Source organism: Myiozetetes cayanensis, unplaced genomic scaffold (assembly GCF_022539395.1).
Source record: "Myiozetetes cayanensis isolate MyiCay16 unplaced genomic scaffold, myiCay2020 scf6-25, whole genome shotgun sequence".
NCBI classification, from domain to species: domain Eukaryota; kingdom Metazoa; phylum Chordata; class Aves; order Passeriformes; family Tyrannidae; genus Myiozetetes; species Myiozetetes cayanensis.
In genome coordinates this window covers 50,051,730-50,067,265 of record NW_026087853.1, presented here as the reverse complement: position 1 = coordinate 50,067,265, position 15,536 = coordinate 50,051,730, and the positions used below count along the sequence as shown (strand labels likewise).

Genomic DNA, 15,536 nt, shown 5'->3' with positions numbered 1-15,536 from the left:
AAGAAATTCCATATACATGTGTAAAGACATAATATAAAACTTCCATCTGAAAAATATGTGAAAGTATTAATTTTCTATAACTCTATATAAATTGGTATAATTTCTTTTAGACTGAATAGAGGGCTTCACTTGCTCTATTATTCTCTATTGCATTCAAGCAGAACTGATACAGAGGTATAGAATTCTGAAAATGAGTGAAGTTTGAATTATAGCCTGCAGGTTTTAAGTCAGTACAACTTGTTGAGCTTTCAAATAACACAAATGGTTGAGGAACAAAAAAATAGCATTTCTATTAATCTAAAAAAAAAAAATTAAACAAAGGCTACATAAACAAACCTAAAAAGAAGGGTATATTTTATAGTTGATCCATTATTTCAATTATTTTTAATTTACTGCTGTGGTCTGAATACGTTAGTCTGAGATCTTTTGTCTGGAATCAATACTTGAAATGTTTTTCTCTCCATCACATGTCTGATTTTGCATAATATGAGACATCTGTAGTCTACCTAAAAGCAGAACATTTTGAAATGAAAAATAATTTTAAAAATTCCCATCACATGAAGCACATTTGTTCCTGGTACTTATTTATACCTTTCCATTTGTTATATGAACTTTGCTAACACAAGCTATACTGGAAATGGCTAAGGATAGCTACTCTAATATATACCCAAGTCTCTGTCATTGTTGTTGCATTTAAAGAAAAACATTTAGTAATGCAAATTCTGTCTATTAGAGGATGAAGATATGGATTGTATATACGTATAGAACTTGATAACTATTTCTACCTTATTTTAACTATCTCTTTAACCATGTGACCTTGTTCAAATTTTTAGCATTAAGTAAATATTGCATGGAGCTCAGAAATATGGAGGAATGGGAAATATATGTTAACAAAAATCTGCTTTATATTAGTAGAATATGGCTGAACTATCACTGAAATGTCACTCTAATTGCCACCTATTGATAATTCTTTGTAATTTTTGCATGAATGTCAAGTTTAATTTAAATGGAGCTTGTAATTGGTAAAAGTCAATCACTTAAGCACATCTCCTACTGAGATTATATTACTTTTTCATCACTTAGTGTACAAGCATTAATCAACTTGAGTTCTCTGTGTGAGCTTAACATCACTTTGGTGTTGTTATGGTAGCTAATTTGGATAAATTACTAAAGGAATCTGCCCCCCAGCCTGATCTGGGTTAAACACTAGGAAAACATTCAGTGCTGCATTCCTGATTTTTGTTTTTCCCCTACAGGAAGGAGGTGTAGTCACTCTCTTTAAGATCTGTCGCCAGGATTGTTTCAGATGTCTTTATCCCCAGACACTGAGAACCTTGGCATCAATTTGCTGCGTGGAGGAAGGGATGCACCAGCTGGAAAAGGTAGGCACTTCAGTATTCTTTACTGACTGTGTCATAAAACAGGCAAGTCCTGTCTTTAATCTCTTCTAGGAATTGATAATATGGTGGTGTTTGATACTGATGATGCTCCATGCTATGCTCACCTCTTCTGTGCTGAAAACCTCTTTGGCCTTTACAAAATCAGCCCCAGCAGTAGCATTATTCTATTACCCTTGCACAAATAAGGTTCCTAAGTGGGGATAATTTTTGTAAAACTGGTAAACATCTTGGTGACTATGTCAGAAAAACTAGAGAAATTATAATTTCTGGACTCTCTGGAGTGTTTGTTTAGAAACTCCACTATTTCAAATAATCCTTAAAGGGAGACAGCTTTATACCTCTTTAAATCTTTTCCTGATGCTCTGGTAGGGCAGCTGCTTGTGGTGCTGCATCAATTTGTGAGAGTTATAATTGCACAAGAAGAAGTGCAACAGATATAATTTTTAGCCAAACAAAAAACATGTCTACTAATCAGCAGCAGGTCCCATGAAAGCCAATTTTAACTGGGATGACCAACATCAAAACATTATCCAGATAAAATTATATCAACAGTTTAGGCTCCATTCCTTTCTCACTCTCACCACATACTGCTATGTTTTGGAAAATGAACACTTCTGGTCACTAAATCATGATCTCATCCTTTGTATTTCATAAAACAGTCATCTTCCACAGCTGAATAATGGCCTCTTCAAGTTAATGATAAATGATTTCACTGCCACTTTACACTGACGCATCTTGTAATTTACTGCCCCGAATTCAAGCAAACTGTGACAGAACATCTGAAGCAAAAAGCAAGTCTCTGAGCTTACAGTAAATGAAGATGGCTTAAATTTTTTTTGACATAATGCTATTTCAGACTGACACCAGAATCAGTCTAAAAGGATCTTTCATTATGCCCACTATAATAGGGGAATTAATAGAGTTAGAAATGAAAAAGATTGATTTAACTCACCTGGTCCAATTCCTGGCAGTGCCAACATGTGTTTAACGTGGCCCATATCAAAGCTGATGAAACAGGAGTCCTAGAAAAAGTGTTAACTTTAAAGATCTACTTTAATGTTGGTCACAAGTCAAATATATCAGGGTAAGCTTTACCACAATCAGGATTGAAGTACGGTTTAAAGGATTTTTAACTTAAATACCCACCTTCAAGGACCTTCAATTCTTAAATCACCTCTTGGCAAAACTTAAGTCAGCAACATGAGGGGCTGGACATTAATCCTGTTCACCTGACTGAACAGACAGGTTTATGAAAGGAGTACTTGGTTATTACACTGTCAGCTTCTTTGCCCAAAATCGTGTTACTGAAGATCCATATGTTATGTTGGTCCAGTACATGCCTGGGTTCCTGTTGGGTGAGAATGTGCAATTTCATACGTCAAAAAAAACAGTGGCATTTTCTCTGCAAGGGGGTTAATGTGCTTCCAAGTGCTAACAGAGGTTAAACAACACAGGCCATGTAATCTGTAAATAATCTATCAGAAGGTGGCAGCCCAGGTTTGCCACATCAGAGAGCTGAGGAATGATAGTAAGCAAGAAGGTTTTACTACTGTTTGTACTCTCTTCTCATCCTTCTCATGCATTTATTTAGATGCAAAGAGGTATTCTGACACGGGGATCAATCGAAAGTGCATGGCTCAGATGACCAGTATTTTGGTGGGAACAATACCCCAGTTTTTCATATTGTCTTACTTGGAGAAGAGAGGTTTATTTCTATCCAAAATTTGAAGTACTCTTTCAAAGAACAAAAAGGAGTGTTAACAGTATTAGTATTATCAGTTAAAAGTATCATCATTACAAAAGTTACCATAGGATTATTTAATCTGTCAGGAAGAATGGTTTTTCTTATCCAACTGAATACTGCGTGCTAGTGAAGCATTTAATTTGCTCTAATGTGAATATCATTATGCCACCTAGTGCATTAAAACATCAGTGCAATTTGAACTTGATTTTTAGTGACAGCTGCTCCCTAAAGAAAAAAAAAAAAAAGGCTTGGCCTCCAAAAATTCAGATTAGGCAAATCAAGACAAAAAACCCCACCAAAGCCACACAAGCCCTACCCCCTCTATTTTTCGATTAGATTTTACAGCCATTAAAGTGCTTTAGAAGACCACTTAAAAGAAAGTAGCAAAAGCTATAATTTCTAAGGAAACATTTATCTGAGAGGTGAACTAAAACAGGGTAGTATATTTTCTGCAGTAATTACAGTGCTTAATTACTAAAGATATCAGGAATATATTTTATTTATCCAGTGCTCTTTGATCTTGACAATTCAGTGGCAAGAACATGTGTTAATATAGGCAGCTATTTAGAAAACGAGCAAGGAAGTCGGTAGTTAACAGGAGGTAATCCAAGTAGAGAATATCTTGACTTTTTAACATCTATCTTTAAGATACCTGAGTATTTAGTTTTCTTTATCTTTCTTTATACTTAGCACAATTTTAATGTGAATGATACTATGCTGTGTTTACACCATTTGTCTTGATTTTTGGATTATGATATGGAAATACTGTTCACATATACTAATAAAGGAAAGTAACAAGATGTAGAAAATTACCTATTATAAATAAAAGTATTTCTTTCCATTTAAAAAAAAAATACTTGCTCTTCCCATTCACATATATTTAAATATATCACACTTAAAAAAACCATTATTACTTTTTTGTCATCTTGATTAACAAGCTGATCTTTGCTATAATTGCAGTGACAAGGTAGTTGCAATGAATTTTTTTTTTCCTCACTTAGGTGAATCTAATTGGCTGTGTGTACAATAAAGCAGAATCTGTTGGTTAAAATGCCGGTTTAGAGTAGTTGTTATTTCACTTGCAAGTACTTTACTGAATTTTAAAAAAGTACTGTTACTTTGTTGTACGTTGAGCTATAGAGCTCCAGGAACTCAACAGTAACAAATTAGTCAGGCAATTAAAGTAGAAAATAGTGAAGAAATAGCTCATTTCGTGACTGAGGACTGTGTAAATAAATGTTCTGTGTAAGCTGTGCTTGACAAGTGGTAATTTTGGTGCTTCGAGCTGCTTGCAGATGTCTGGTTGTTTGGTATACTTTAATTTTGTTATCTCCTGTGACAGCAGCAGGTTTGAAAGATCATTGTTTGGTCTCAGCTGTCTGACCAGTTCCACTTCAGAGAGGAGTGGAGAGACCCTGGAAAAGCAATCAGAACACATTATTCGTGTAGCTTCCTGTCCCTGTACCCAAGAGAACCTTGTCACCCGTGTCTTGTGGCTTTTGAGCATGCAAAGTTTTTAGGGCAAAGCTCACTCCATCAGAAAAGATGGGTGTTCATGATTTAGGCATTCCAGAGTTTATGCAGAGACAATATGTAATACAGGTAGTTGGTAATACAGAAAATACATAAAATCTCCTTTCAGAAGAACTGAAAGGAGTTTGTGGGAGGTGAGCACAACTGAAACTGAGGAACAATATTAGTGCTGCACACGCAGGCACAAGTCGTGTATCCTGCCCTGAGATTAAGGACAGAAATACAGTGATGTATTGGGAGATTGGTTCTGAAGACAGATATTCGTTGAGAATTCTGGAGGGAAGAATATCGGAACCTTTATGAGTGTGCTTTGAAAACTTAATTCACCTCAAGGGTTACCATGTAGGAAGGACTGTTGGAGCCACAGAGTTGGGATAAATTATCCTATTTTGTGAAACTTAAGATTCAAGAAAATATTATTGTGATCTTGATAAGGTACATCCTGCAAATTATGTTAGGAATAACTGTACTTTAAATACCGTTTTCGTTGTCAAGACAGACATAAAATCCAACAGATACTGTTTTCAACATGAAGCAACCTTGTCTGGAAATGGGATTTGTGTTTGACTACAATCTTTAGTGTTTGACATACATCTTTATCACATTTGTTTGCCTGTAGCAATTCTTCAGCCTTTTCCCTTCCTGTATTTGCTGGCACACAGCCTCATTAAAGACTGTGGCAGTTTCTCTGCTTCAGGTCTCTCCATACAAAAGTTGTCGTCAGTGGTGCTGCTAAAAGGCATGGAGTTCTAATTTTACCCTACCTGAAGCTCAGCTGTGTGATTTTTTTCACTGAGGCTTCTGCTACAATGAACTTCCTGCTTCAACAAAAGAACTGCAGAGCTAGTTCAGAAATAAATAGCAAACAGTGTAATGTACAGCAGTTTTTACTGTGCCTGTGAAATATTATTACACTAAAAATACTCAGCTCACCTGAGACCTAGATCATGGCTCAATTGCTACAAAAACGTAATGATTATACAAATAGTCATTCAAGCAGCTGCCTAAATATTAAGTGTGCAGTGTATGTTTACTTACACTACTTCAACTACTCCAGAAAGTGAGACACCTGGAATCAAATCATTAAGAGGAGATAATGCAGAGACACCGGTGACAACAGCTGTTACTTTCACTAGTAAACCCCTCTTTTTAACAAACAACACAGCTTTTATCAATGTGCTTTAAGCAAAATTATCTAGGAATAGATTATAAATTGCTTTGAATGCTTCATTTAAAGCACATTATATCAGATTACCTCCAGGAAAAGAATCTGAAAAAGGGTGAAGCAAGCACAAAGTATACAAATTTTGTGGCTGAGAAACTATGAATTTCATAAAGACTTCTTAAACATGAGTCACCTAAAAATTTATTACTCACTGTGAACACAGTTTGATTCTCAAAACAACCATGATCTTATACACAATAATAATTTCTGCATGATGGGAGTCTAGTCTGCCAATGCTACCACTGCAAAAAAACTAAGCTTTTGAGGGGAATTAAGTAAAATGTTTATTATAGAACCTGCAACCACAACTTTTTCATAGCTTTTGAGTGAGTGTGTGTTGATTACCTGATTCAGCTCTAACCATTTTGAGCTTTCAGTTTCAAACATTAGCCTCAGTCAAAACCATGGAACAACTTTGTTTCAGGTGAAGAAATCTCAGCTTTCAAAACCACTAAAGTTCACATAACTATAGGGTGAGACAGAAGCGATAATTAGGTATTAGGAAGAAATTCTTCACTGTTAGGGTGGTGAGACACTGGAACAGGTTGCCCAGAGAATTTGTGGATGCCCCATCCCTGGAAGTGTTTAAGACCAGGCTGGATGTGGGTTTGAGCATCGTGGTTGAGTGGAAGATTCCCAGCCTGTGGCAGAGGTGGTTGGAATTAGATGATCTTTAAGGTCTCTTCCAAATCAAATTATTCTATGATTCTGTGAATTACGGAGAGGGCTCTGATTACGAGAGTTTAGGTGGTATGAGGGTACAGTCACCACTTCAAAGGCTGAACATAAAAGTTAGCTAGTGACCACCAGATTTCATTGTAGCAGCATGTGAATGTTCCACACAATTCTGAATGTTTTAATTTTCATAGTACCTGGTATATGATAGAAAAAACTTTGTACCATACAAATTTTTCGTGATCTGAGTGAACTATATAGTTGTCCTCGTATTTTATTATTCCAAATACAAAATCCTGGGGGAAGAAAAACATTAATAATAGACTTCTAGAAAAGGTATTTGAGATTGTCTGTAATTAGGAAGGAGAAACTCACAGGCTGCCAGATTTAAAAGCATGTCTATAGGTTGTTTCCTTTTTTCAAGAAGTGCAATAGTAGTGTACAACTTTCTGAGAAGAGTGAAAAGTTGATTGTTATTACAGCAAAGAGTGGTTTATTTACAGGACTTCCAGCAATGAGAAAATCTCAGAAAACACAGAGCTCTGTCTCAACCTGTTAGCCTTTCTCACTCCTCTGAGAAGAGTTTTGTGTTAAAGTTTCTTTTTTTCCTATATGAAAAATTCTTATGAGAAATTTTGTTAGTTTCAGGGATTAGATGGAATTATAAGATGATAACAATTACATAGTTCTTTTATTCTAAAAAGAGTCTAATTCGAGAACTCAAATTACTCAGAATTTTTTAAAAGAAAAATATTTTATAAACCACCAAATTTTCAAAATTTAGTTTTAATTCAAGTAGAGTCAAATGTCATGTTGTTTTGTTTCCTGGCTAAGACAGGACAAGGCTGGGCAATTGCAGAAAAATACAGGGCTCTTAGAAGTCACTAGAAGGTGTTAAGTTGTTAAGGAGCCAGGCAACTTGCAGTGTTATAACCTTTTCTGAGTTTTTCCTGTGTCATGTTGGCAAACATATTCTCAGTGGTGTTTTATGAAAGGGAATATCATTCTTTCATGTTTCCCGAAGTAGTTCTGGTTTACAGGAGAAACATGTGAAGCTTCATGGTTGGGAAGAGACCAGAAACTTACTTTCTGCGTGCTTAAAACCGCAGAGCACTGGCTTGTGTGCTAAAAACATGTAAAATGATTTAGGTGGATAGGGACCAAGTGATGCATTCCTCTTACAGCCCTTTACCTGGGGAGTCAACTCTTCTTCTGGTTTGCATAATGCGCTTCTTTGCATCCTAGAACATTGTTTTGGATAATTTTCCATGGCTGTTCATAGCCAGGCTTTGAAATTGTGATTTTGAAGTTATGAACGGTAAGCAAGAATGGTTAAAGAGATTTCTGAATTTTGAGAGAGAAGGATAACCTTGTAAAGACTAATTCTGGCAACTTTTAACATGCAGTGCAGAGCACACTGTAACTTGGTGGCACTGATAGCTGGAGCTGGGAACTGTGTCTCACTGCTGTCACTGGGTAATCATGTAAGTCACATGAGAATGAAGAGCTACAGTGAGAAAGAAACATAAGTCAACCTTAAGGAAGAGTGTGGGGAACAACATTTTTAAAGCTGCTTTTCATATAGCCCTTTTGATAACCAGGCATATCTATTTCAGTAGCTGAGTTTGTAGCACAATTAGATAATGTAAAGTTCTAGGCTTGCAGCTCTTTAATTTACTGGACACTTCTTCTCAGTAAGGCTGTTTAATTAATTGGCAGTGAAAAATGTGCTGGGTTTGGCAAATTACATTTCTGTCAGAGTGAGCCCCTGCAAGATTCATTAAATCATATCTCAGAGTGCAGCAACTGCCCTTCCTCAGCTGCTGGCTTTGTATATATTAGGTGGTGTTTCAGGTTTTACCTCCTGACTGCATAGCTATGTACACATAATTAGTAAATGCAGCCTCTTTCAGCACAATCCCAGGCAAGAGTATAGCAAGACTTCTTAGGTCATTGCAGAATCTGATATCTTAGATGCAACAGGCTGCAGTTCTAAGACAAAGTGCCTTGAAGTCAAGGAAGTGACATAATTCTGAATACTGAAAAACAGTGTGAAAACAGGTTTAAAGAAAAACAAATACCACCCTCACCTCTCCCCTCAAAAACCTCACAATAACAGCAACAAAAGGAAAAGACTTCTAAACCCAACAGGTAGTGAAACTCTTCAGTGTCATTTGGTCTATTGAAAACCTTTTACCAGTTACACATCAGCCTAAAATCTGCTTGGTTTATGGTGGTACCTGCTTTATCATGGAAAGAGGAAAGCAATTTTTTTTTTATGCCCTATTCAGGAGACATAGAATTGAATAAAGACAGACATGTTAGTGCAGGATTATGGTACAATCCCAGTTCTCTGTAGGAAAAAAGTATGCACTAACTGCTTTGCCTGAGGTCATGGCCATTATTTCAATTCTGTTACAATGACTAATGAAATTACAGTGGTTTTGTTGTTGTAACCCTGATGGTCTAAAGAGATATGTATCAGCTGCTCTGATAAAAGATGTTACGTCTCCTTACAAACCTTGCTTCACTTAAATCATATTATAGATTTTAGAAGAGGGAGAAAGGAGCCAGCAAGCATAGCACTAAAGATAAACATTTTGATAAGGAGGGCAATGTAAGACCTGATTAAGGAGTTGGTGAATATGTGCCTTTGGCTCTGGAGAAGAAAGATTTCTATTATTTATCAGTAGATCCTCACTTAGATATCCATCTGGCCTTACCCAAATTCTGCAAACATATACCTGTGCACTCAGCCTTAAGCATGTGAGTAATTTAATTTAAAAAATGAGAGAACTGACACCTGTTAAAAATGTCAACAGACATGCACATTGTTGGTCCATTCATGTCTGGGGTTTCCCACTGCAATAAATTTCACAAAGTAAATATTCAATTGCTGACTACTGTACACATAGTGCTGTGGCACGGAGCAAAACTTTCAGAGTCAAATCAAATAGGACCTTTTTAGTCAACCTTGTCTGCCTTTCCAATAGGGTGAAACAGGCAGTCTATGAATTGACAAACAAATCTATCTGTACAGTGCTGTCTTCTAACCCAACAATGAATGCTTTAAGTCTTTCCCCTTTGGTGTGAGTCCTTCCATGTCACTCACAAATTTAGTCTTTGTGTTGTTTGCCCTGTGCTTAAGTGGCATATTGCTTAAACATGGAACTGCGACAACGTGTCCACATGCAAAAATTTCAAAACAGCCAAACTGGCCCTGGTTTATTTTTTTGTTTGTTTGTTTGTTTTTTCTTTTTTTAATATTTCAACCAGACCTAATCAGGAGAAGGCATTGCAGTGGCATTCAGGGATGATCAGTGATGTACTGTGAGTAAATCTTGCCACTGCTCTGTTGTACTTTTTTCATGTCTCTAGAACAGTGTACAGCAAAGTGAGAGCTGATAGGATTAGGTGTAACTTGGCACTTAGTCTCCACACCCGATGTAGTCACTGAAGGAGGAGGAACCTCTCCTCATCTATCCCTAAACTCTGTCTTGTTGTACACCTCAATTTTTTTAATTGTGATGCAGGAGAGACTCTACAACCTTTTTTTCCTTCTTGTTTTGAAAAGATACATTCCATTGAAATAGATTTTGAAAGCTGAAAAGGAAAGTCCTCACACTATGCCAGGTTACTGAGGTGTACACTTCAATGTGCAAGATCAAACTGGAGTGGTGCCTACAGGTTGCCATTCCTTCCAACTTCATTTTGAAAATTTGAGCTGGTGCCAGGTTACCGCTCTGCACTTGTTTGGCTCCCATATAATTTACACATGGTTTTTGCTATCAGTTATGTTAGTATTTTATGCTATCTATTGATTTTATATTTCACTAAGTATTTTATTTAAAGCACTCCAAATAGCTTTAGATTTATGTTTCAAAAGTCAAGATGTTAAGAGAATTTTATAAATGAGAAATAATTTGGAAATCACCAGATGATGATTTTTGTATAACGACTTAAAATATAGCCTAAAGTGATGACAATGATCAGGGTAGCAAATGATCCATGAATGACGTCTGAAGGAACAGAAGCCAACACATCAAATGACAGGTGGGTTTTCCCTACCTAATAATAATAATAATAATCTATCAAGCAAATTTAATTTTAAGATGAAAGAAGCAGCTTACTCAGCTCCTAAACTGAAGGCAGAGATTAATGAGAATCAATTGAAGCATTTAAAAAGAGTGCAAGGGGAGAGCTATTTTGGACCTCAAATATTCCTCTTGTCCCTAATAGAAGCAGAAAACTGGAAAGAGGTGGCCTTACAGAAAGACCTAACAGATGAGCTAACAGCACAGCTTTCATAATCCTTTTCTCTTCACTCAGCAGGAAGCTGTTGCATCTCATATCTGCATTTGTATCCATATGTAAACACACGTACTGAATGTGCTTACGTTGCTCTTATTAAATAGCTTAGCTGTAGCCACGATCAAGTGTGAGGAGAAATAGGGGTGAAAATGCTTGTAAAAGGAGATAAACACATTAGATAGTTCCCCTCTACAAAATTTCTGCTAAATACATTACACTAGTCTAACCAATTCATCCTGCAGCAGGCTTTATGAACTCATTATTTTTAATGATTTTTCTGGCTGATTAGAAAAGGTCCAAAGAGTTTACTGCTCCTAGCTTCCCTTTCTTGTCTGGCTGATCCTTGAGTTTGCCTAAAACCCCACTGTTTTCTGAGACCTCTGCAAGTAGAAAAGCTACCTGCAGTGATCTGGTAACATAACAGGGATTTAAACACCTTTGAAGCTTGAGAATTCAGTGGTAACATTATTTTCCCTTCTAAGGCTTCTGTCAGGTTTATTTTCTGCAGAGAATCAGTTTTCCTCACAAGAGCATCCATATTCTGAGTTAACTTCACATCTTGACCATTTCCTTGGGCTTGCTTTTTGACAGCAGATCAAACTAGCAAAGTACATAAACCTCAGCTTATGCTCAACATAGACCTTGACTTTTTTCCAAAACCAATTTTGTAATTCTTGTGCTCCCATGAGTGCTACTACCCTTCCTCCAGTTCAACATGGAGCTAACAAACCACTTGAATCACAGAACTTCCCAGTGTTCACACTTGCTTAGGCAGTGAGGCTCTAAGCTGCTTAGACAATTCGGTGCAGATGTGAGCTGGGAATCTTTTTAGCTGCAGACAATGGCAAGGAACCTTTTCAAACTGAGGCCCCCCAGGGCTCCCAAAATGCAAAAGATCTGGATAGTGTCACTGAGAAGGAAATCCACAAATTTATATTTTGCAAATTTTAATTATATAGATATACATTTTTTGGTGGTTTTTGTTCGATTTCACACAATATTTGCTGAAATTATGAAAAAAATACATGGTTCAAACACTCTTTTCTCTTTCCTTCTCTCCAGTACCTATCACTTCAACAAAGTGAGAAAACTGTTTACAAAACAGGGGAAAAGGTACATGCAGGAAAATTTTTTTTATGGTACCAGCTTTGACCAGTTCTGCCACTGGCCACTATTAAACTTTCTACCAGTAGATCTGGTTGGTTTAAATGAGTGCTTAGCAGTTTAGCTTTACCCCTCAAACAACATTATAGAAACAAAAAACTCTCTCAGGGTTTTCCTGTTGGTAATATTCTGACTCTGCTGACATGGGCCAAAAAATAGCTCTTACTGGATCTGAGTGTTTTCCCAGAGCCAGTTGTAAAAAAGAAACAGAGGAAATCAAAGCCAGTGTAATCCACTTGACTAATCAGGTATCCTTTCCTTGTGATATACGTTTTAAGTCAGGACTGGAATTACTCAGGTAAAGTATCCTGCATGTGCTTCTAACAAATCCAAGAAAGTTAATTGCTTAAGTTTTTTCTTTGTTCAGGTTTGTAATGAGCTAGGAGCTACCATGTGGCTTAGCTGAAATTCACACAGAATATGCATGAGATTTTCTTGTCTTTCTTAAAAAAAAAAAAAAGAAGGTTAAATAATAATTAATGGCAGATGATGTAGAAACATGCTTGTGTGTCAGTGTAAGGGGTTTTTTTGCTTAGTCTTGTTTACAGGAAACCACTTAGATCTGGCACTCTGCCTGATTTATACTAAAACTTTCATGTTTCATAAAGAATCTTTGAAAACACTTAAAGAGCTGTTGGAAAAACAATCTCATCCGGTAAAGATAACAATCCTGTTAGCTAAACATCTAACAGAACTGCTTGTGTATTTATCTTACCTATACCTTACTTCTCTTGTCTATCATTAAGTTCCCAGACAGTAGCTCTTTCATTGACACTTCTCTTGCCAGTACTGTCTAGATCTTTTCCTTTTCAGAGGGCTTTCAGTTTGTTCCTTTGCAGTCCCTGGGAATAGGTGAGCAAGCTTTTGTATGGATCAGAGCATATGCAAAATCAGTCACAGTTTTCAGGGATACTCTGCTGTATGTCACAGAGTGGGAGGCTTCCCCCTCTGGCTTGTGTTTGGGCAGCTAGGGCTGATGTAAACCTCAGCTGGACACTTGAGCTGGGGTTTAGTGTTATTCTTTAATTGGGAAGTAATCTGGAGTCCTCAAAATTATCTCTTAGACCTTGAACATAGCTGATTTATTTAATGCTGCTACCTTTTAGACTTCCAAAGCTTGATCTGACCAGTATCTTCAGCAGAGACCCACAGGTGGAATTAAGAAGACAGAAGTCTTTCCAGTTTTTATACGGGCTCATCTTTGTCACTTTGCTCTCACAGAGAAGGCGTGTGAAAGGTTTCACAATAACCTGAATTAATCAAAGTCAAGTCCTGCCTGATCAGCTTAATGGCCTTCTATAATGGAGTGACTCCCCTAGTGGACAAGAGAAGACTCACTGATATCATTTATCTGGAGTTCTGTAAGGCCTTTGACACTATCTTCTAGTACTGACAATTCTGTCATAGTGGATGTATGTGCACCTACTTATACTGTGTATAGAACTGCCATATGATCTTATTTTGATGTCACCAAGTACTGGATTTGTATTTGAAATCAACTGTTAGTTTCAATCACAGGAAAATAGTTATATAATTTTACAATACTAAACAAAATTAGCAAAGCTCCAATATTTGTCTTTTTTTTCATACATGTTTTATAGTAACCACTTTTAGAGGTGTTACAGGCCTTGTTTCTTAAGAAAGTTCATTGTGACTTGATATTTCTTGGGCAGATTCAGTTATCCACCATTTTATCCCTTAAAACACGGGCAAGTATTAACAACGTTTTGGGGTTTTTAATGCTCTGTTTAGCTGCAGTAATGACATCATAGAATTTGATGGCATATTTAATAAAAAAGGTCAACCTCTTCAGCGACAGATATTATGGATCCCCCTTTGAGTTTCAACAAGGCTTCATGGGATGTACATAAGAGCAGACTGTGGCCTCCTTTCCAAATCCAATTTTTTGAAGTATTCATTCTATTACAGACTGATTTTTGTGAGCCAGCTAAACCCACTTTTAAACAAAGACAAACAGGAAGATATTAGGACTCTGGTAGAGACACAAAAGTGTGGTATGAAGACAGAACAGAAGGAAAGAAAAATTCACTTACACCACCAGACTTTGGATTAGGCGTGAACTGTTTGTTGGACAATGAATCACCTGGATTGTCGCAACCAGAGAGGATTTATCAACTCCCCAGTGTGTGGACGGAGATCAGTGATGAGTCGTGTTCCCCTGGAGTCCATATTTGGACCAGTCCTGTTCATTATCTTCCTCAGTGACAGGGACAGTGTGATCAAGTGCATTCTCAGCAAATTTCAGGTGACACAAAGCTGAGTGGTGCAGCTGGTATGAGGGATGGGATGCCATCCAGAGGTACCTGGACAAGTTTGAGAAGTGGGCCCAAGTGAACATCCTGTGGTCTAACAAAGTCAAGTGCAAGGTTACGCACCACGGTCAGGGCAATCCCCTGGTATCCAAACAGACTGGGAGATGAGAGTGACCCTGCAGAGAAGAACTTGGGAGTATTGGTGGAAAAAACACCTGGACATCCACTGGCATTATGTGCTTGCAGAGCAGAAAGCCGTCATATCCTGGGCTGTATCAAAAGAAGTGTGCCAAATGGGTCAAGTTACATGATTCTCCCACTCTACTCTCATGATACCCCACCTGGAGCACTAAATCCAACTTTAGAGTCCTCAGGATGGAAAAGACATGAACCTGCTTGAGTGGGCCCAGAGGAGGCCATGAAGATGATCAGAAGGCTGGAGAATCTGCCCTGTGAGGACAGGCTGAGAGATTTGGTGTTGTTCAGTCTGGAGAAGACAAGGCTCCAGTGAGACCTTATTGCAACTTTTTGATAATACTTTGAGGAGTTTATAAGAAAAATGTGGACAGATGTTACACTTGACCCTGCAGTGATGGGACAGGGATAATGAGTTTAAACTGAAAGAGAGTGGATCCAGACTAGACGTAAAGAAGAAATGTTTTACAGCAAGGGTGGTAAAACGCGGGCACAGGTTGCCCAGAGAGGAGGTACATGTCACATGCCTGGAAACACTGAAGGTTAGGTCAGATGACGCTCTGAGCAATCTGCTGTAGTTGAGAATGTTCCAGGTCTTTGCTCCCACCTTTGGGCTAGATGACCTTTAAAAGGTCCCTTCCAACCAAATCATTCTACTATTTTACAATTCTGACTTTTTCTGTAATCTTACTGAAGAAGAAAGCAACTTCTTGTGCTAGCTGGACTCTGTAAAGGCAAGGTAGCTACTACCAAAAGACAGAGCTCATCATATAGCCTACTTGTTAACTTCAACAGCTGTAAACAGTGACATCTTTGTAGAACAGAAACTGTCTTACTAGTTCTGTTAGTCCCTATACCGTTCTTCTTAGTTATAGCCAAGTGGTCAATCTACCAGATAAAGGTACTCCCTCTGTTCCTCAGGACTTTATATCCTTTCCTTGCACCTATATAAGCATCTATAAAATATGCATCTTTCCTTAAAAATATAGATATCTTGAATTTTTAAAGAAACTCCT

The 15,536-nt window shown here is 37.4% G+C and overlaps 1 protein-coding gene across 1 annotated transcript in view; it reads left to right on the top strand.

The window, feature by feature from the left end:
* Positions 1–15,536, top strand: part of INSC (INSC spindle orientation adaptor protein) — a 133,400-nt gene that overhangs the window by 83,476 nt on the left and 34,388 nt on the right. Inside the window, exon 7 of the mRNA XM_050335915.1 lies at positions 1,257–1,382. Coding sequence (XP_050191872.1) covers positions 1,257–1,382 — 126 coding nt within the window. The remainder of the gene's footprint in view (positions 1–1,256; positions 1,383–15,536) is intronic.